Below are 21215 nucleotides of genomic sequence, written 5' to 3' on the forward strand. Positions count from 1 at the left end.
CAATGGTTGAGTTTTACAAAACAATATACATTTTTCAATTGAAAGTTTGAAATTTTTAGTTCCTGTTCTATTGACTTGTTATAAAAAAAAGTGGCGAACACTGCCCCCTATACAATACTGTTGGGTGTTGGAGTGAGACGTTGAATTATAAAAGAGAAACCCACTGTATCACCCTGCTTACAGTATCGCGCTGAATAAAATTGCAACATCCATAATGTGATAATCATCTGCAGATTCTTCACAGGTACCGAAAGTAACGCAGATCTGAAATACACAGAACTTCATTTAGTCGGTAATAGATGGCATTTTTACACACTGCTCTGTATCCATTTATTTAGCGTTCAGTAATCAGTGGACTGTAAATGCAGAGGCTACTTAAAGTAATTCTCATGTATCAGTGTGAGTGTGTTGCTACGACATGCAGACACACACTCTCTGCAGAAACAGATGCTACATACTGAGACCAACAGTAGAACCCAATATGGAAGCTGTGGGGAGGGGGGGGGGGGGGGGGGGGGGTAGAAAGAAAGAAAGAAAGAAAGGAAGAGGCAGAGGGGACAAACAATGCATGGCTAAGCGGATGTAAGCAGTTGCACATTCATAAACACATACCATATGATAAGACGCGAGCCTTGAGTGCGAGGCGAGGACCACTAAGAGTACCAACAACGACACGGCGATAGCGGAGTTACCACAAATAGCTTTCCGGCTCGCATCTCCACTTTCCAATTCAACACATACGGAATGAGTCATTCTCCCTGTAATCATTTACTACCACTTTCTCCAGAATGCAAATAAACAACCTCTAAGAGTCAATTAAGTTTCCTTCTGTGGTGGTGAGGCCGCCTGCAGTAAACACTGAGTAATCGCCCACATATTCAGCACCTGCAGTAGGTTCCAGCGTTAACATTAAAGCCAGTTTGACATTATGATTCAACATCTTACATATATGTTATATAGAAGTGCGTGCCAGTTAAAAAAGCACCTCACGGGTCAATTATCAGCTGCTTTTTTCTACAAACACAGGCAAACCACATCCATTACACACTCACACTCAGGGACATTGAACTGCCTATTTCCTGATACTGTGCATCCAGAGAAACAAATATAATGCTGTCATGTTAATGCTGGGAAACTTTTCAAAGAAGTAGACATTTGGAGGACAAAAGAAGCCAACAAATTTGAATTAATGTCATGAATTTTGAACCCAGAATTTGAACTTGAATAAACAAGTGACATTTGTAGTAGATTTTTTTTTCTTGTGAGGACTCTTGTTTTTTTTTGTTTTTATGACTTACTTTACACAGGTAAGATGTCAAATGTCATAAACAAAATTGCGATCCGCCTATGTAAATAATTTTAGATAAAGCAAAAGTTGAAAATAGCTTATCGATATGTAAAGAAATAAAGTTAATTTACAAAGAAATTTAACTCCCAAAATTAGTTATTTCTTTGCATAAACTTGGAGAAACCTCAAAAAAACCTAAATCTCAATTTCAAGAAATAGTTTTATTATCTGGTATATAAATAAAAATGCAAATTGAATTGACTTATTTTCTGTAGTTGGGACGTGTTCTCGTCTAAGCAAATGATGTGAAGCTATTTTAAAGCAAAAGTAAACAGGTCGCCTGCAGCAATATCATTTAAAAAACAAAACACTTTATTATGCAGATGATCGTGCATCGTCACTAGTTTTTTGAAAACTTCTCAATTTCCCACGTGGATTTACAACATTTTTCCCACTCCAAGTTCCCAGTGACTCAAGAAAGCCCAATTACCAGACTTTAATATCACTACTCATCGAATGCCTCGTCAAAATAACTTCTTTCAAACCAAGCTGCTAAATAAAGTATAACAACTATTTACTGTGTTGAGACAAACACATGTTGACCTATAATTACAATGAAAAGTCTGAATAGCAATCTTATACTCCAATAACGAGCCCATTTGGAAGTATCGATAATCCCGTATTGGCCCAGACGTCAGTCACTTGCACAGCCGGCCCAAATCAGGGACACTTGACTCGAGTTTGAGGCCGGCTGAAGTCGGACGCGGCGTGCAGTCCACGGCAAATGATATGTAATCAAAAAGAAGAGATTACACGCTCGGAGCTGGCTCATTGATGACTTACCTAGCCCCGGTCTCTTTCATGATTACACAATACAGTCTGAAAAGCTTCACTTTCCCCTCCTGCTCAAAGCAATTTTCTTTCTTAGCTGATTGTTTCATAGCCAGCACTCTCCATCCAATCAATAAGAGCTTGCTCTCTCATGACAGTGACAAATGAAAACCTCCACTGCGGCCATATGAAATTGTTTATCCACAGAAATTACTTACATGGAGATATGAAAACCTTGTTCGGGCATACGCTGTGTTTTGCCAGTTTAATGCGATTCTGAAAGACTTTCTTTTTTTTTTTTTGGGTCACCCGCTCGACCTCGGCTCGGAGGTTATTCATCGCCGAGTCCAAACATGGGAATGGGGATGTGCTGGTACTCACTAGTTTCGAGGGTCGTGGTGCATTCCTCGCTGACCACGGGCCCGCAGCCCACCGCGGTGCAGGAGCGCAGGTACAGCTTGTATTTGCTCACAGGCTCCAGCTCCCGCAGGATCCACTTGGTGGTGTCGGGCTTGCTGATGTCCACAGTCTGCAACGGGCCCACTTCCTCTGTGTCGTTGACTAGAAGGTTTTTGAAAAAAAAGAAGAATATTCGTTGGAAGGCGGCAAGAAATAAAGTGAGATTTTGTGTGGGATGTTCTTGTGTCGGTGTAGAAGCTTTCTGGATCACACACAGATCAGAAAACAGGAGGTCCCCACTGCATCACTCTATGTATATACACTCCCAAACTGCATTAACTAAATGGAGATATTACATTAACAGGTCTTAGGTTCCCACCTCCGACCCCCCCAACCAACCCTTTCTGGGGCAATAGAGATCACAGATCAAAGAAAACAAAAAAAAAAATACCCGTTTAGATGAGGTTTCAAATGAAAACACATTTGTTTCGTGAAAGTTTCACATTTACGCTGCAACATTTTGAAAACGACGTCTGTTTCCATGGAAATAGCAGAAATGCAGAACATAATGTTGTTTAGCTTAGAAGCACACACATGTGCACAGAGAACAATATGCTATAAACATTAACAACGGTAGGTATGTGGTAAAGGAGTCAAAGTTTGAGAACCCCTGTAGGATATGTTGATTCATATAGACTGTACCCGGCAACTACAAAGCTTTTATGACACAAACACATTAAAGCAGGGATAGGATGCCTACATGTGACAACGTCTTTTCAATATAAAAATATTATATAGACATCTTATTCTCACGTGGTTGAACTTGTTCATGCTGTTTTCCTCTACAGATAATGCAGCATCACGTCATAGTTTGAGATTGTCTTCCTAAACTAACCCGTCCTTACTGCGTAGCGTCCTCACCGGTGAGGAGAGGTGAATCGTGAGGCCGTGACCCCCCCTCAGATTAAACATCAGTCCCTGAAGTGGAAGAGTAACCACTCTCCAACGGAAGTTGGGAGGGCAAACCAGAGCATGTTCATCGATTTCCCCCCGTCATTCACGGGGTTGTGCACCCTGGATTTGTCCCTGAAGGCGAGCTGTACGAGAAGGTCCTGAGAGCGTCTTGAGGCAGAATGATTAAACTCTCATGTCGTGGCACGTGGGCACTCCATCAAAACAATACACAACATACAAGCCGTTCCCTCCTGGCCAACACTCCTGCGCCTTCACCCTGTCCCTCGGCTGTAGTTCAGGCCGATGTGTCACTGTCCTACACGAGGGAGGGGAGATCCAGCACGCGCTGCAGATGGTGCTGGACTTGATAGAAGATGGGGACTGACAATGGTCACATGGCTGCACAAGGTAATTGCTTTATGGAAGCCAACCAAATTCAAATCCCGCCGTGTCTTTGCTTCCGATTGGCACAGTCACGCAAAGTGTGGGCTTTCAAATCAAAAGCTATTATATTGAAAAGCTTTCTCACATTTTTCTCATTTTCTTTTCGATGCTATTGTACCTTCAGCTAAGTACAGCCACTGTGTAATCACAGTCGAGAAGAAGTGAACGAGTCTTCCACTTAATTTTCAGCTCCCATCATTTGTACCTTGACTGTTTCCTTTTGTTCGATGCTGATGGGAAAATGTACAGAAAGTACATGTTGTGACTGAATTATTGTTTCTGATGCAACGATTTAAATATTAAAAGGTGTGATTGGACATAAAAAAAAGAAAATCAATCTAAATAATTAAAGAATGTGTAATAATCAATTGCAGTTATTTACATTTCAATCTGTTCTCAATATTTGACACAAAAGGTATATCTTTTTAAGTAAATCTCCTTTTGGAAGATGACTGAATCAAATAATCTTACATGTGTTTATATATGAAATATATATTTTTTAGCGTTTACTATTGTTAGATTAGGTCATACAAAAGCACAGAACTCTTATCAGCACTTCCAATATTTTTCCAACAGTTTTTTGAATAGTGAAACTGCATTTTACACAAGCGGGTTTGAGCCGGTGTGTCTGGTACATTGGTATTATAGCATCTACCAGCAAAATGTTGCTTTACTTGAGTAGACAAACTGTTACTGACAGCAATAACCAGGGCGAAACAAAACAAGGCTGCCTAGATGCTGACTCTCAATGCGTTTTGGGAACTGAAAGGAACTTTCCAGGGTGCACTGACAAAAGTGTTAAAAACACATATTTTGCTGTAATGAGCTAACCAAAATGAATGCACTAAAGTCCCACCTGTAATTACAACTCATTTCGGACACACATGTAACAGTTGTGCTCAACTTAATGCCGACGACTCTATCAAGCAAACCTAATCTTGCTCAAATTCAAATTTCTCTTCAACGTGCTCTCAATGTTTGTCAAAAATGGCTGTTACAGACTAAACTACTACTTAAAAAAATCTAAATCCTACATAATGATACTCGGTTGCAAGACTCAAATACAATTCAGTCCTTTTCAGAAAAGCATGCAGGAATGAGACTTCAAGGTAAGTTTGGTAATTCTATTGAGACTCTACCTAAAATATATTATACCAATTACAATCTTTACCCAAATTTGACCTGAAGAACCTGGGCACCGAAATGTTATCACCATGTTTTATGTAATTGAAACTTGCCTTGTTTTACTTTACACTGCATGTAGGACTTGCTCTTTCATCCTTCCTCATTCTTTTCTGCATAATGTCTAATGAACTTAAATTGACAATCTAGACCTTATTGGAACTTTAAAGTGAAGGACTTTGCTCAGCTAGAGTAAATGTAGTCACTCATATGACATACATTTCCCTTTGTAGTAAAATCAAACATGCTCTGTGCCCTTACTGAGAGATTAATCACTCTTGTTACCAACTTGGCTGTCAGTATTAATAGACATTATTCATTAATTTTGCTATTTAAGTCGTTCCCTCTTCTATTCATTTGTCCTTTTTTCTTTTAGAATAAGACTCAATGGGGTTATTCTGATAATGCAATTTTAAACGCACACTGGCTTTTCCAGGTATGGAGGCATTGCCAATAATAGTTATTCAATCCATATTCCCACATTCTCCATCAAACTTTTATTCTTGTGTAACCCACATGAAATATATGGTGACAACCCAATACACCTGTGACTGTAATTCCTTGGCCGACCAGAAGGGGCAAACTCATCCTGTATGGCTGAAATGCGGGGTTCTTCTATCACTTCCTCTTCTGGGTGAAGATGTTAACACACAGAACGAGTGAGAAGCCACCCGGAACTGAACGTTGGGTTTTATACCGTGATTGAGGAGCCGCTTTTATCTTACGAGCCATACATTTCAAACTCTGACATGCGTGGAGAGATTTAAATATGAAGGGTAGGATCAGTGGTGAGTCAGCTCAAGAGACGATGACGACTGAAACATCTCGGAACCATGGTGTGGCTCGCTGTGGATCTGACCCAAAGGATAAACACTTCATTCCCCTCAACAAATTCCAAAAAGCATAAGATCAGCAAAGAATGTACACCGGTAGTGTTAGATCTCCTTTGAAAGACACACACCCACCACAGTACAAAGCGAAGAAGAACATTTCTACTTTCATTAATGCACTTTGAAGGAACAGGAATAGGAAATGACTTTGCCCCTTTCATCTCAAAAAAGGATTCCTCAAAAAAAAAAAAAAAAAGTTTTATTTAGCATCTTTTGGGTATCCAATAACGACCCTAACTTTGTGCCTACTGACTTTCACCGTTGAGTTATACAACTGAGGCTCTACACCTGCTTTACCCAAACTATGTTCGTAGAGAGCTCCAACTAAAGCGAGTTGGTTTGAAGGGCAGAACACACCACTGACAGGTTGCCAATCTCTTACAATGGTTAACACATTGGCACATGGGTCTTTACACGACATTGTTTCAAGTCAAAACGCATCATCTTCGTGTTTCAGAAAAGTTTTGTGTTTACATGGCAATGCCCATCCATTTTCTCCCGCTTATCCGTTTCCGGGGGTGACAGTCTGAGCACTGTCACCCAGATCACATTGCACCAATTAAGAACCTCTCCTGCGGGTGGTGAGCCCACGGGAAGGTGGCGCCCGGCGTGGGATATGAACCCTCTACCTTGAGATTATGAGTCTCAAGCTCTACCAACTGAGCTAGCCGGGGGCTTACATGGCAATGTTTTAAAAAATGATGTCCGTTTTCACAGGAACAGCAGAAATTCTGAAAAGGTGCAGTTTTCATGTGAGCCGCTTGTGGGTGCTGTTTGTTTTTTGTAATGAAACCACACACACACGCGTGCAGAGAACAAAGTGCTATAAACATTAACAATGGGAGTACAAAGACCATCGTATGGACAGACAAGAAAGTTGGATTGCTATTACAGTAATTCTCAAATCTAAAACTACCAAGCCCCAGGAGAATACGGACTGGGAGTCATGACACTCTGGAGGAAACATTGTTGTTACTATCCATCTGCTTGTGCACGTGCTGAAGAACTATTTACTACGGGCGTGGGGAGCATACGCAGTAGCAACATTTCCACCATCTACACGGAGACAGAACTCAGCGTTTCCACAAAGTTGCGTTTTGCCCTGGTTACAGGACGACAGGGTTGCAGTGTTTTTAAAAAGCTCCACTTTGGAAGCCGTTTTCAAAAAGTTGCATTTTCAGCGGCTCAGAGCAGTGTTGTCATGTACACAGACACCCAGAACGCACTGAAAGTTTTGGACTTTCACATAAAACTTTAAAATGTGGTCACAATCACCCAAATACACATTGACACCAATGGACGTGATAAACCCTGAAAAGCCAGCACAACAAACGAAAAACCGCAACTACCCTGTCCAGAAGATCAAACGCTAAAAACTAACTCCCTGTGCTGGCATATTGTCACTGGTACACTTTTACTCTATGAAATAGTTTGATTGTTACCCGTGGCTGTCTGGGCCGACATGCTGGGATCTCTGTCTTATTTTGGAGGAAGACAAACTCTCCAGTCGCTGGCCTTTCCAAATACTTCCGGCTGACAATCACAAGACATTTCAACGATGCCAAAGAAAGCAAATGTCACTTGTCAATTTGGCTTCCCTTTTTTGAGCTTTATACAGAAAAAAAAAGAAAAGAAAAGAAAAGAAAAAACAACTTGTCACTGCCTGTTTAAAATATTATTTCCATTTAACAAGGGAGAAGATTATGTCCTGCTAATTTACATGCGGAATTTATTTGTGTTCCCGGTGTCTGCAATCTGTCTGCACCGTGACGGGATCTCATTTCTCACTACGTAAAGTAGCGCAGTAGGTAGCGAGGTGGCATTTATGTTGTTTGTAACAAAAACAAACACAGCAGGTGGCGAGGTGACCTTTGCTGTGAAAGAGGTCCTACGTCTCTCTGGTAGGAGGCAGCAGAAACAATGACAAGAAAGTATCGGTCTGCTTCTCTTGTGGCCCCGACACCACCCGCTGATATCACACATCCATTTTTTTTATAATTTTTTTTTTTTCCTTGAGTTTTGTTTTGTTTTGGACACTTGAGTTTCGGGTAAGTTTTGCCGGTACAGAGAAGAGACCAGGAGCCGTCATCCTCCCGCCTGTAGGAGGCATTACTTTCTCGCTCCTCTGAAAGCGTCAGAGAGTGACAGCTGGTGTGCATGATCTTATAGGATGAACTGGCTCAGAGGCTGCAGATTTTGGCGCTTCCCCTCGCGACTGACAATAATATTTCCAAATGTCCAACAGCCTGGTGGGCCAAATTTAGCTGGCCTCGTGCAGCGTGAGACGGCACAGAGACACTCCAGAGCTGGAGTCTGAGTGTGACCCAAGAGGGAAGTGGAAGCCAAGGTCATTTTCACTTGCGTACTCGAGTCGCTATTTCAATTCAGGGCGGCACAAACTTCCCTTGAACAGCTTTTAAAAGTTGAAAAACGTGCCTCATACAATCTGTTTGTCTTCATTGTTTCTCCTAAAATGTGATTTGGAGGCGCTGCGATTATAAAGGACAACACATTGACCCATTTTGACTTTCAACAGCAGTTAAATTGTCATGAATAAAAGTTTTTTTACCCTGATCTTGGATAACTTTACATAAACCAGCTTTAAAATATCTACATTGTTCCATAGTTTTGTAAAAATGTAAAGTAATTTGGTTAAAATGGATCTTAGGCCCCATTTAAACAGAAACACTTTCCAGTGGTTACGGAAAACCTTTGTTGCGTTTTGCGTATCCAGTTCCATGACAATGGTGCTTGAAACCTTTTGAAAGTGGCTGCTAAGGTGGAACTTTTTGAAAATAATGCACTGAGACCCAGTTCACACGACATTTCAAGTGAAAATGCATAATTTTTTGTATTTTCATTGGAAAAAAATTGTTCACGTTTTACACGGCAACAGAATGCTGAAACACTGAGAACGATGTTGTTCGTGTTTTCCTCCGTCGACACAGAGACAGAATCAGAGTGTATTCTAAAAAGTTCCACCTTGAGAGTCTTTGCGTTTCCAGTGGCTCCAAACAACGTTGTCGTGTAAACGGACACTTGGAACGCAACAGGAGTTTTCCACTTTCCCTTGAAAACATTGTTGTGTAAACGGGGTCTTCGATTCAAGGAAACCTGTTAAAACTGCTCCAGCAGTGCACAGATTTGACAATCGACATTCAGGTTTCTCATCTTTCACACCACAACATGATATTGTTTATAACAGATGTTTGCATCAAAAATAAGTGCAGTAAAATCAATAAAGTGGCTTGGATCTACTTGAAAACATTTAGAGGATAAGCCACCTCATATTGTGAAGGCATGAAAAATGAAGTGCATGTCAGGGTTAACTGCGGTTAACAGCAAACTGCTCTGAATACACAAAGAAAGAATAGATTTAAAATGACGGGGTGCTCTCATTCTCACTTTTTGTGACGCACTTGTGTTTGACTTTTTCGGGCTCCTGGAGAGGCGGCCTGCCGAGCTGTTTCGTCGGTGCTGGCACGCTGCGCTCGGGGCTTATTAGAGGGTTAACAGCTCTCGGAGGCGGCGTGACTGTGCCACCCACTCCACGGCGAGGGCAACTTTAGGATGCATTTAGTTAAGAATACTGACTTGTATTGTGCACACTTGACTTCGGTGTAGAGTGAACCATGATCATTACCACTACAAAGTGCAGTGCAGGGAGAGAGAGCCGATAACTGCATCTAGTGTAGAGATGTGTCGAGAACACAATTTACTGAAGAAGAAAATGCAGTTGTTCCAATTGCCCAAGCTGATATAGCATACTACACACTGAGTACTGTAACCACAAGCTACTGTGAACTGCAAGTGTCTTTTCCTGCTGAAATACATTGGTATAAACACAAACTTATACATTCACTGTGGAATAGCAGCTAAACTTCCTTTGTTATTTCATTTATTGGTCTATAATAGAAAAAAACGCAGCTATGTTGAGGACCAACGTTTCCAAGTGAAAACGGAAAACTTGTGTCTACATGACTATGCTGCTCGGAGCCACTGAAAACACAGCTTTCTGAAAACTGTCATCTAACCATGCTACCAACCAAGGATTGATGATTGATGTGTATTCAAAAAGTTGTCATATCTTACAAGAATTTAGATTTTAAAGTGAGGTATTACAGTAAATCTATTTCAACAGATCATTACCTTCTCATTTAGCTGCGAGGCACAATAAAAAAAAGTGATTCTCTGCTACTGTTCTGTCAATAAACAAAATGTGTACTTTTGGCTCTTTAACTGTTTTTACCTCCGCAGACGTGATGCTATTTTAGGAGCTAAAGAAAATGAAGAAAATGGTCTGTGATTACTGTAATTTGGGATTGCGTGTCGGCACTAATAAAGCCTTTTATTGCCTCAGAAAGCAAGGTTTTATCCAGAAATTGAGTCATATTAAAGCAGGTTACAGGCACGATTTAAACCCAGTGGTAATCCCACATGTTCAGTGTGTTAAACAACAAAATAAACCCTGCGAGACGGGAGGCTATTGGAGGCTGCTGTGAAGATAGGCGTCGCCCTCAAACAGCTGCACTGGAGCTTGAGATTCCACTTGTGTCGCTGATGATACGCTGACAGCTGGCTGCATTATCCTCAACACTTCACACATGACTTCCATCAAGGGGATAAAAAAAAAAAAAAAAAAAAAAAAAAGTCACACATCAAAGAATCTATCAACTTTATTGCCGTGGCACAATGAAAACGTCCTCTGCTGAGATATAACGCGTGACACTCGGCCCTCTCGTGCGGCTGCGAAATCAAAGTCAATTACCCGGGAAATGCGGTACTAAGACGCTGTTTGGACTTAGTCATTAGCTCCGTTATGACTTTTAGTTTAAGGACAACGACATATGTGCACGATGTGTTTGGAGACAACGTCCCCGGGAGAAACCGTGACGCCGAGGTTCCGTCCCCCTGGAGGACAGGATGGGGTCAGTAGAAACCCAGCCTTAATAGGCTGTGACACGGCGCACTTGGTCAGCACTGTCTGGGTCTCGATGCTGACGTACGGGCCAACAGACATCACCCTGACATCTTTCCTCTACATACACTCTCTGACCCCGGCCTTATTAGAGCGGCACTGAGTTTTCTTTTTTCTTTTCTTTGGATCATGGGTTAGAGAATCACCAGCAGGGCTAAAGATACACCTCTCTTCTTTTGTTTCTTTCATTCTTTCCCAGGACACTCTTGAAATAGTGCACATCCTTGTCTGCATCGGGGTGGAATAAAGAATAGAGATGGAGTATTGTGCATTTTCAAACAGCCCAGCTATTCGGGGCACTGCTTCTAAAGTGAAATATATCGTCCATGTGTTTTTTTTGTATATACTAGATTTCTTTAGAGGGTGCAAAACATAAAAAAAGTGGGATGTAAACACTATTAAACACAAGGACAAAAAAACAAACATTATCTGCTTCAGGCAATGCAGGGCTTCGCTATTAAATGTGACTTGATTAAGTGTAAGGATACGTACTGAGCTGATACTCCAGGAGGTATCCGGTCAGAATCCCATTCGGCTCCAGCGGAGGTGCCCAGACCAGCGAGACAGTGTGCCTCTGTACATCTGTGACCCTGAAAACAGGATTTTTCTCCGGGACTGTGGGTGCAACCAAGGTAAAGCACAGTAAGAAGTCGAATTCTGCAACCCAGTTTCCTCGGCTATTATTAGATTTTCTCTGAATCGATACACTCCATGCCGCTTCTTCCACAATCCTACCTCCCTCTGGGGTCTTGAAGTGGACGGGATGGCTTCCCGGGCCGCTGCCCCGTCCGTTGAAGGTCATGACGATGAGGCTGTATTCAGAGAAGGGCGTCAGTCCTGGTACCGTGGCGTGGCTCCGATCCCCCGGGTAGGTCAGCGTTTGCTTTTTGCCGTGGCTCTTCTTTGAGTCCACCAGGCTGCGCAGACGCCACCAGTTCACCTGCACCGGGGAGAAGACAACATGCCAGGGCGGCCTTCAGAAGCTTTGCACCTCAGTCATATATGTGTGTGAGAGGACGTCAAGTAGAAGGAGACAAAGTGGGGTGAGAGAAGCAAATGTTTGGAGCAAGGTCAGGGCCATTCCTTTTAAAAACATGCTTTTGAGGTATTACCCTGTAGCCTCCCAGATGTCCGTGTAACTTGTCCTTGTGTACTCGTGTCCAGCTAACCTTGACCACGGAGCTGTTCATCACCTCTACTGCTACATCATCGGGGGCAGCAGAGGGAACTGCGTAGGGAAAGAAAAGCACATAAGAGTCAACAGTGCACTGCAAAAAGTTACAAATTATTATGGAAAGATATGTAATGTGAAGCTATGTGGAGACTTCTTCGGGCTAATAGGTCAGGAAGACAAACTATTGAACTGACTTGTCGTCACCTATTCACTGGAACGAAATCTTAGACCCCGCTTACCCGACAACGTTTCAAGTGAAAACAAATAGTTTTTGTGTTTTTGTTTCAGCAAAGTTTTGCATTTACACGGGAAATGAGCGAAAAACGAAGTTGGATTGCTATTGCCGGTGACTCAGTTTAGAGTCACTTCCAAACTTCCAAGTCTCAGGACACTAGCGGCATTATGTTAAAAAGTTGTGTATTCTGTTTCCAGGAGATGGAGCATTTCTGAAAAGTTCCACCTTGGAAGCCGCTTTCAAAAAGTTGCGTTTTTAGAGGCACATAAGAAAACACCCAAAATGCAATGAAAGTTTAGCGTTTTTACTTGAAAGCTTTGTCGTGTCAACGGGGCCTAAAATTCACAAAAACTGTATATTTCTAAATCCACGTCTGGGGACACAACAATGGAGAAGTGTTAGGACCTGATGTGACCTCCTGGGGACAAATCCAGAAGAAAGCTAAACAGAGAAAATACGATCACCTTCCACACATTTGCTACAGTGAGAAACTCAATCATGTATAAAACATAACATTTGAATAAATGCCTGCACAGGTCCACTTTAATATGGAGCTGGAAAAAACTGAATCGATTTAGAAAACCTTGGCAGGTGGAAAGTTTGGGCCTCTAATGTCCAAAGGAAAGTTGCTACGGGTCCCTGAATGGAATAATAGCCTATATTTCTGTGCTGGGCTCTGGATGGATTCATTGCAAGGGCATAGCCAAAGATTTGAAGGGGATACCAAGAGTAAAACTCAAAGAAACTGATGTCTCCCCTAAACCACTGAAATCCCTCAAAGAAATGAACAAAACTCCAAACTTGGGCGATGCTTTTTTGAGGGTTTGCTTCACAAACATATTACACACAATCGCAAATACAGAAATATACAATAATAGAAGTTCAAATTAGTGATGCACCAATGCCGATACCATTGAATCCGATACTGCACATTGTACTCATACTCGTAAAAGATTCCTGATACAAACTGGGGAGTATTATATAAAGTCTTCTTCCATCAGCAGAAGGTAGACTAGAGGATGAGCGGTTTAGAAAATGTTTAATGTTAATAAGAATGACAAACATGAAGCAGACTGTTAATTACCATATTTTCCGGACTATTGAGTGCACCTGAATCTAAGTTGCACCCATCAAATTTAAAAAGAAAAAAGAAAACAAAAGAAAGTTCGGAGTTACGGGATGCACCTGAACGCATCACCCATGTATCAGTGGCATGAAGCTCGTTAACCCATCAAAATCCAGAAATTAGTTGCGTTATTGTTTATAATGTTATCGCCGCCCCCCCTGGTGGGAGCACGAGGAATGTATTATTTATTTATTATAAAATATATGGATAAACTGTAATACTATCAAAATTAGTTCATGCCAACAAACTAACAATGGGCCCTGAACTGTTTCCGCTTCATTTGCTTTAGATAATCTTCAATAAAAGAGGATTTCTTGATTTCTCTCTCTCTAGTGTGTGTGTATGTGTGTGTGAGCAGCCTGGGGTGATGAGGAAAGCCGCCCTGAGGAGGCGGGGCTTAGTAGCGATCTCACCAGTTACTGATCAACACCAGAGCGACTGACAGAAAATTAAACAAATCAGCGTCATTTCATGTCCGTGACTCAGAGCGCTTTTTAAATGGCCCCTGGCCAGACCTGTTCAGTGATTGGCTTAAAGTCCGTTCTGGTTTGTTCTCGCGTGTTTCTACAAGATGTTGAGATGAAGACAACAAGCAGTGAGTCTCTGATTATTAACTCTGTTACATCTCTTCTAATTTAATAGTTTGAAGAAGAAATGTGGCTGGAAAAGCTGCAGAACAGGTTCAACTTTCTCCAGTATAATTATTTTTTTAAAGTTTTTTTCAAGAGAGAGGAATTGATGTATTGTTTGAAAGTATACCTGATATACCTTTTGTTTTCCCTAAACTCTTTTCCAGTAAACCAGCTCCAAAACACATTCATTTTCTAAAAGGGATTAATGAAGCATCTGCTTGTATTTGTTTACTTAAATGATTCATGGGGGGAGGGGGGGGGGGGGGGGGGGGGGGGTAATAACGAAGAGCCCCACCTAAGAAATTTATCACCAGCCGCCACTGGCCTTAACGTATTGTTCGCGTATGAATTAGACTTTGATTTAATAAGTACTCAAATCACTACTGGGTATCGGGCGAGTGGCTAAAGTACTTGTGCGTGTATAATAGTGGTATTGGTGCATCCCATAGTTAAAATGAGGAGAAGTCACGACTCACAGTCCTCTCCTGAGTATCCGGTCACTATCTTGGGCTCGGGGCCCCAGCCCTGATGGTTCCTGGCTTGAATCTTGATCTCATAGGGTACGAAGGTGGGCGTGTTCTTCACCACAAACGAGTGTCTCTTCCCCGTGTGCTCCGCCCAGTTCTCCTCCAAGTCCTGCCGCCGGAAACTCACCTTGTACTCCAGGCCGGGGCCGTTGTGCTCAATGGGTAACAGCGGCTGAATGATGGGGGGAGGGGGGGGGGGGGGGGGGGGGGGGGGGGGGGGGGGTAAAGAAAGCCAACGGTGATGTGACGGTTTTCAGAGACACTTCCACAGTTGTATAAGGTGCTTCTTGTGTTCCACCGCTCAATGTCACTGTCTCTGTGGGATTAAAATGAGGAGCGAGCCCAGTGAACTGTGCCTGGAACAATGTCAGTGTTTTAACCCGCTATCTAATAAAACAATGGAACAATTGAACTGGTCTGGCAACGGGGCTTTTCTTTTGATATGAGGCTTGTTAAGACATCGGAGATGAAAAGATTTGTGTCCTCAAAGAAGCCAGCCTGTGAGAAATGGAAGGAGATACCATTATCCACAAAAGCAAATCATTAACAGTGGGAAAGCTCATGAATCCGGGACTCAGGAGCAACGTTACCATGACAGGGCGACCGGATAATAAGTGAAGGAGAGATTCATCTTCCTACAATAAAAGACGAATATATTACTACAAGTGTTCAAAGAAAATTTCCCCTTTCATAGGCCTCTTTTCTTTTTCTAATCAAAAGGAAAAGAAGAAGCTTTCAGTGGAAACTCATTCACGGTGATGCCAGAAAATGGCTTTTCTGAAGATTTGTCCTGCAGACCGAAATATCAGAAGTGGGCCATTCTTGTTTCTTAAATTCCTATTAGTACTTGTCTATGAAACGTTGATAAAAGTTTTCTCCGAGAGAAATTCTTTGACTGCCAAAAAAAAAAAAAAAACCATAGCAGGAGTGAATTATTCACTCTGTAAAGGTGCTGAAAGAGGATAATAAAAGACCAAACTGCTATTTCTTACCTCCCAGTTGATATCCATTTCATGTGGCAAATGACCTTCGATTTTGATATTTTCAGGGTTCCTGTCAGGGGCTGTGGAGAAGAGGGAATATAGATTTTGTCGGCATTGTTAGTGGTAGAACTCTCCAGCGAAAAAAAGGCTGAGGCGCAAGAAAGCAGATTTTCAACCAGAGAGGAATCAATTATGTAGCAGATCTGAGTGTTTTAAAGTTCACAGAGGAGCCTTGTTGGGAGTTCAAGTGGCCCGAAGCCAATAGTGAGAGTGCAGAGGAGGCCTCCAACCTCGGGCTGAGGTCTTGTATCTCTCCGTGGGCTCGCTGGGCGGGCCCGTCCCGATGCCGTTAACGCCGGAAACTCGAAATCTGTAGTCGACGTTGCCGTGGAGCTTGAGCGTGGCCGAGTTGTGGTTCCCGGGAACCCGGAGCAGCTCCTTCCAGTTCCCCGGCTCCCACTGACTCTCCTCGAACTCGATGATGAACTCTGTAGACAAGCATGGAGACGATCACTGCCGAGCAGCTCCTCCCCGTGGCTTGCTTATCGAACCGCCGACGGCGTGAGGAAAAGAAAAAAAAAACCTCCCGAAAACCCTGCACCAGGGGCTTGCACGTTCCTCGGGGAGACTAATCATAATTCGCGCTCAGATAAATCAATAATGGATTCACGGCGTGCTCGATGGTATCAAACAAATCTATTTACATGCAGGGCGAGGCCGCCGAGAATGCGGATGTCACATTAATGGCATTCGCTGCACGGCACCACCCATTCACGGCGTAGCATCTGCGCTGACACCTGCACACATGGATGCTTCTCTTACCTGTGGTTGAGCTGTTGTGCTCGTCCCCGGGGAGCCATTTCAGCTTCACACTTTTGCTCCTGTGTTCAGACAGAAGCAAGTTCTCCGGTGCGTCGGGGACGTCTGAAAATCATCAAAACAGCACGGTTGTGAACAGAAAAATAAAAGCAAAAATCACAGACACATCAATCTCCACAGCGAGACACACACACACACACACACACACACACACACACACACACACACACACACACACACACACACCGAGGGTAGAAAATGTTCAATCGAGTCATCCGGAGAGCCAGAGGATGTGGAACCAGCCGCGTTGTTATGTATTGTTTCTTTACCGTTTGGACGTCAACACTGTCCGGAAAATGAACAATTGACAAAACGGCTGCAGCGCTAATAAAGCCACGCTCTGCGTTTTCATGCTTTGCTTTGATTCCCTGACATTTTGATCCCTTTCGAAACGTCAGCGATACACTGAGGGTGGGCAGTGTGTGTGTGTGTGTGTGTGTGTGTGTGTGTGTGTGTGTGTGTGTGTGTGTGTGTGTGTGTGTGTGTGTGTGTGTGTGTCTGTGTGTGTGTGTGTGAGCAGGAATCGTGTGTTGTCCTCACCTAAGACCATGAGGCGAGCCGACGCTGTGTCTCGGTCCACCGGCGTTCTCGCCACACACGTGTACACGCCCTGGTCTCCGTGGCTCACGTTGATGATGTGAAGAATACCCTCCTCCACCAAGTATCTGTGGACAGAACCACCGAGGCGCAGTATTGATTGACAAAAAAGAAAAAACCCAGTTTCTCCAGCTGGGATTAGTCCACCGCTGCTTGAACAGAAAATAGCAAGAAATCGGTTCCCTACCTTGAATCCTCGGTGTAGTTGAGGCCTATCTCCATATCATCTTTTTCCCACAGGAGCTCAAAGTCATTGCTGAAGGACTTGTCGTACTCTGCCAGGCATGAGAGTTGGGCCGTGGTACCTATTAGGATCCGCTGGTCCTCCGGGGGGCCGCTTATTCTAGTGGGATCTTCCGCAGGGAGGAGCGCAGTAGTTACATTTCAAGGACTGTGAGCCACTGCAAACAAACTTTTTCTTTGGAAAAAAAGAAGAGTCAAGCTGTTTACCTTTTACATACAGAAGGGCGTTGATGGCAGACAATCCCTCCGTGTTTTTAGCCACGCATGTGTACTGGCCTGTGTCGCCTTTCTCGACTCGGTCGATCTCCAGGGACCCGTTGTCGTGAATGGTAAATCTGGGTCCCACCACAGATTCAGAGGAGTCTTCTCTGCTCCTGGAAAATATTTAGAATTTGAAGAAGCCATTAAGCTTTTGAGTAACCTTTCTTTAATGCATTGGATGGTAGAGCAAAGGCTTTATACTTGAAGTTAGAAGTTATACAGAGTTTTATCTTCTGTTACCATTTCCTCATTTTATTGAGCAAGAATGGAAGCCGTTTTTTGTGTATCTGTAAATCCGTGCGATTTCATGTTGTTTTCATACAACACAAGTACGTATCAGTACAGACAACAAGATAACCTGTTATTGCATTAGGTATTTGATTTCTTTTTTTTTTTCCACCAAAGCATGAACAGGCTCATCATAAAGTTTCAGTTTAGCTGCTGTATGGTTGAGATCACAAGTTGAAATTCAGAAAGAATCTGATCAAGTCTGAAGATACCTTATGGCAATTATGTTATAGATGTTATTACATGACAGCTGAATGCATCCAAGCAAACTATTGTGACACTACCTCTCTCTGTTGCAATGACTATTGGGTTAATTAATGATTGTCTTTGAGTTTAAGGTCTGAAGGGGTCTTCAGCCTTTCATCCAGGTCTCTCAGTATGTTTAATGGTGTCCATTACCAATAATCACTGAATGACTGTGGAAGAGGGGGTGACCTTGAACTCTGATTAGTGGCCATCAAAATGGAATCAACGCATGTTAATTCTGGAGAAAGTCCACTCAGACACTTTGGATTTATGACGCTAGAAGACCATAAGGATGAATTAGTGTGGGGCATAATGCTTCATCAGTGTTGGCATAAATAGCCAATATGTCACCACTTTGATACAATCGATACTCAGGCTAAGAGCCACTACGATGCGTTATGTGTGTCATTGTTGTCTTCTTTGTGTGTCCTCTCGCAATTGTGTTAACAAAAACTTAGCCAAACTGCATGTATAAGCACAATCCCTACGGTGTGGGTGTGTGTGAGCTGCAGGCTGATGTCAGGGCTGGCACTCTTGCCGTTGCGTTTTGCCCGTTTACATGACAACGGTGCTCGGAGCCAGTGAAAATGCAATTTTTAAAAAACAGCTCCCAAGGTGGAAGTTATTGAAAACATGAAAGTTTCCATGGAAACCGCGGGAAGTACAACTTTCCGAAAACGCTCCCTCTCTCGTGGAAACGAGGGGGGGAAAAAAAAAACTTTTCGAAAATGATTTGTCTCCATCTCCATGGAAACGGGGGAAAAATGCAACTAGTAAATAGAAGAGTATAGGTAGAAAACGGTTGTAGTAAATAGTTAAACAATAGCGGCCTCCGGGGTGGCACGTGTGTTTCACTACAAAAACACCCAACAGCACTAGTGACCCTGCATGAAAGCAACATTGTTTTCAGCATTTCTGCCATTTCCCTGTAAACAGCGAGACCCTCGGGCCCCCAGATCCCGACAAGTGCTGCTCTGTGTGGCTGCTACCGATGGGTTAAGTCGGGAAAGAATTTCCCCCTCTAAGGGATTAATGCAGTACTATCAAAAAACATTGTGGTGTAAACGGGGCCTAATTGCAGGTGTGAGCATGTGTGATTGTATGTTTCTGTGTTTGCTGTGTGATGGACTGGTGGCGTGTCCACGATGTATCCTGCCTTCACTCATAGTGATCAGCTACAGCTCCTCAGACCCGAAGCTCAATAAAAGCCAGATTAGAAGATGATGGATGGCTGTGTCCAGCAATGTGTCTCCACCCTGATGTGAAGGCTATTATGGAATGTGACACAAAATATTGCAGTAGAAAAAAAAAAAAAAAAGGCAACAATTGACATTCGTCCTCTGGCAAACAAAATCTAATCAATCAATCTAAGAGACTGAAGTTTTGAGACTAATTTTTAAGAAAGAAGTTCTTGGAGTAATGCGATATTTAGAATCGGGCGGATCGAAAAACTAAAGGAGAGGCATAAAGTTTTACAGGTTTTAGCTTTAAAGCTTCAAATACTTCCAATTAGATATTGGTAACTGTCTTAATGGATAATGTGGCAGCTGAGAAGAAATAGGTACACACTTCAATACAGAATCAGATTTTACTGACACTGTGACTTCTTTGAAACAGCATCAGGTTCGAAGCAGCAGCAGGTCAGGGATAACAGAACACGGCTGCAGTGAGGAAAAAAAAAAGTAAAAAAAAAAAAAAGAAGGACTGCACACATCCAGCAGCTGAGATCTACTGCTCTCTGCTGGTGCATCGGAGTCAGGAGGACGGCGCTCGCTCACCAAGTGATTGTGGAAGGAGGCGAGCTGAAGACCTCGCAGTGCATCGTCACTGCCTTCCCCTCCACGGCAGAGTAATTCTCCTCACCCCGGGTCAAAATCATGGGGCGCAGATCTGTGAAGACAAGCGGAAGAATCTAATCATCAATCAGAGGTCGGCAGAAGAGCACAGAAGCTGGAGGAAAGTGGGAGTGCGCTCGTGGCAGCCAGTCAAAAACAACAGAGACAGACAGAGACAGACAGGGAGAGCGAGAGAGAGAGCGAGAGAGAGAGAGAGATATTAGGTCTGCACTTTTAGACCCTGATAAAGGAGGGATGGGAGGAAGCAGATAACCGCGAGTTAAACAAGGTGACAGCGCTGTTGCCTTGCCTGTACGTTAACTGTAGGCTCCCCTCTGTACAGAAAGGAATTCGGCTGTCAGCTTGTCAGAAAAAGTTGCGAACGTGTAAATGGAATCAAAGCGGAAAACAATGGAATAATGAGTTCGCCGAGCGCGTGCGCGTTATCGGTTGGAGCCAAAGCCTCCCATTAAAATGGTCTGTCTCCTCTAATTGTTTACAAAGGCAACCGCCGGGACTCTGCATTCACAGACTGTCCTGCTTTATTAACTCCTGTGTCACCCAGAACAAACTCGCTTTGCGCCGACTGATGGAAAGCAACATTCTGTCTTCTGCTTCTATTTTTTTTATTTTTTTATCTCCACTTGTAAAGCAGCACATGTTTGTCTTATGGCACTGGAATAGAGGGAGGGGAGGAAACTTGTTAGCATATAAATGGCAGGGAACTGGGCTTGTTGCTCCACGGGGAGAAACGGCGAGCCTGGATGAAGGAGTACAGCTTGTAGACAGCACTCCTTCCCTGGGCTCCTCGCTGCTTTATGGGCATATGTCGGAGTCAGCGCCAGGCTCTCCGGCTCCACGCATCAGTCAGCCGCCTCCCGGTGACTCACCACAAAAAGTCTGACACTTCCTGGCTCAAGCACTGCCAGACAAATGCTTTGCATAGATTGTGTTTCCGTGTACATGATGGCGAGTGTGATGGGCGCCGCGGCTCGGGGTAATGAAAGCTGTCGCACTCACTCATGATCATGATGTTGGCGTTTGACAGGAGCGTTCCGTGTCTGTTGGACGCTTCGCACTGGTACACGGCGCTGTCAGAGGCCTTGGCGTTATGGAGAACCACGGTGTCGTCGAATGCCCTCTTGTGAGCTGCTGGGGACTCTGCACCGGACCAAAAGAGAAAACATGAAATAAATCACAATCATTAAAAGAGAAAAGGCTTA

General features: G+C 43.3%; 1 protein-coding gene across 1 annotated transcript in view; it reads right to left on the reverse strand.

The window, feature by feature from the left end:
* chl1b (cell adhesion molecule L1-like b) overlaps nucleotides 1–21215 on the reverse strand; it is a 103522-nt gene that overhangs the window by 14199 nt on the left and 68108 nt on the right. Inside the window, exons 11-23 of the mRNA XM_080461682.1 lie at nucleotides 21013–21153; nucleotides 19936–20047; nucleotides 17570–17736; nucleotides 17307–17472; nucleotides 17063–17187; nucleotides 16466–16567; nucleotides 15934–16131; nucleotides 15653–15723; nucleotides 14610–14832; nucleotides 12079–12194; nucleotides 11702–11906; nucleotides 11459–11581; nucleotides 2501–2680 (exon numbers count right to left, since the gene is read on the reverse strand). Coding sequence (XP_080317808.1) covers nucleotides 2501–2680; nucleotides 11459–11581; nucleotides 11702–11906; nucleotides 12079–12194; nucleotides 14610–14832; nucleotides 15653–15723; nucleotides 15934–16131; nucleotides 16466–16567; nucleotides 17063–17187; nucleotides 17307–17472; nucleotides 17570–17736; nucleotides 19936–20047; nucleotides 21013–21153 — 1929 coding nt within the window. The remainder of the gene's footprint in view (nucleotides 1–2500; nucleotides 2681–11458; nucleotides 11582–11701; nucleotides 11907–12078; nucleotides 12195–14609; nucleotides 14833–15652; nucleotides 15724–15933; nucleotides 16132–16465; nucleotides 16568–17062; nucleotides 17188–17306; nucleotides 17473–17569; nucleotides 17737–19935; nucleotides 20048–21012; nucleotides 21154–21215) is intronic.

The sequence above is a fragment of the Lipophrys pholis genome (genome assembly GCF_963383615.2).
Source record: "Lipophrys pholis genome assembly, chromosome: 4".
In the NCBI taxonomy this organism is placed as follows: Eukaryota; Metazoa; Chordata; class Actinopteri; order Blenniiformes; family Blenniidae; genus Lipophrys; species Lipophrys pholis.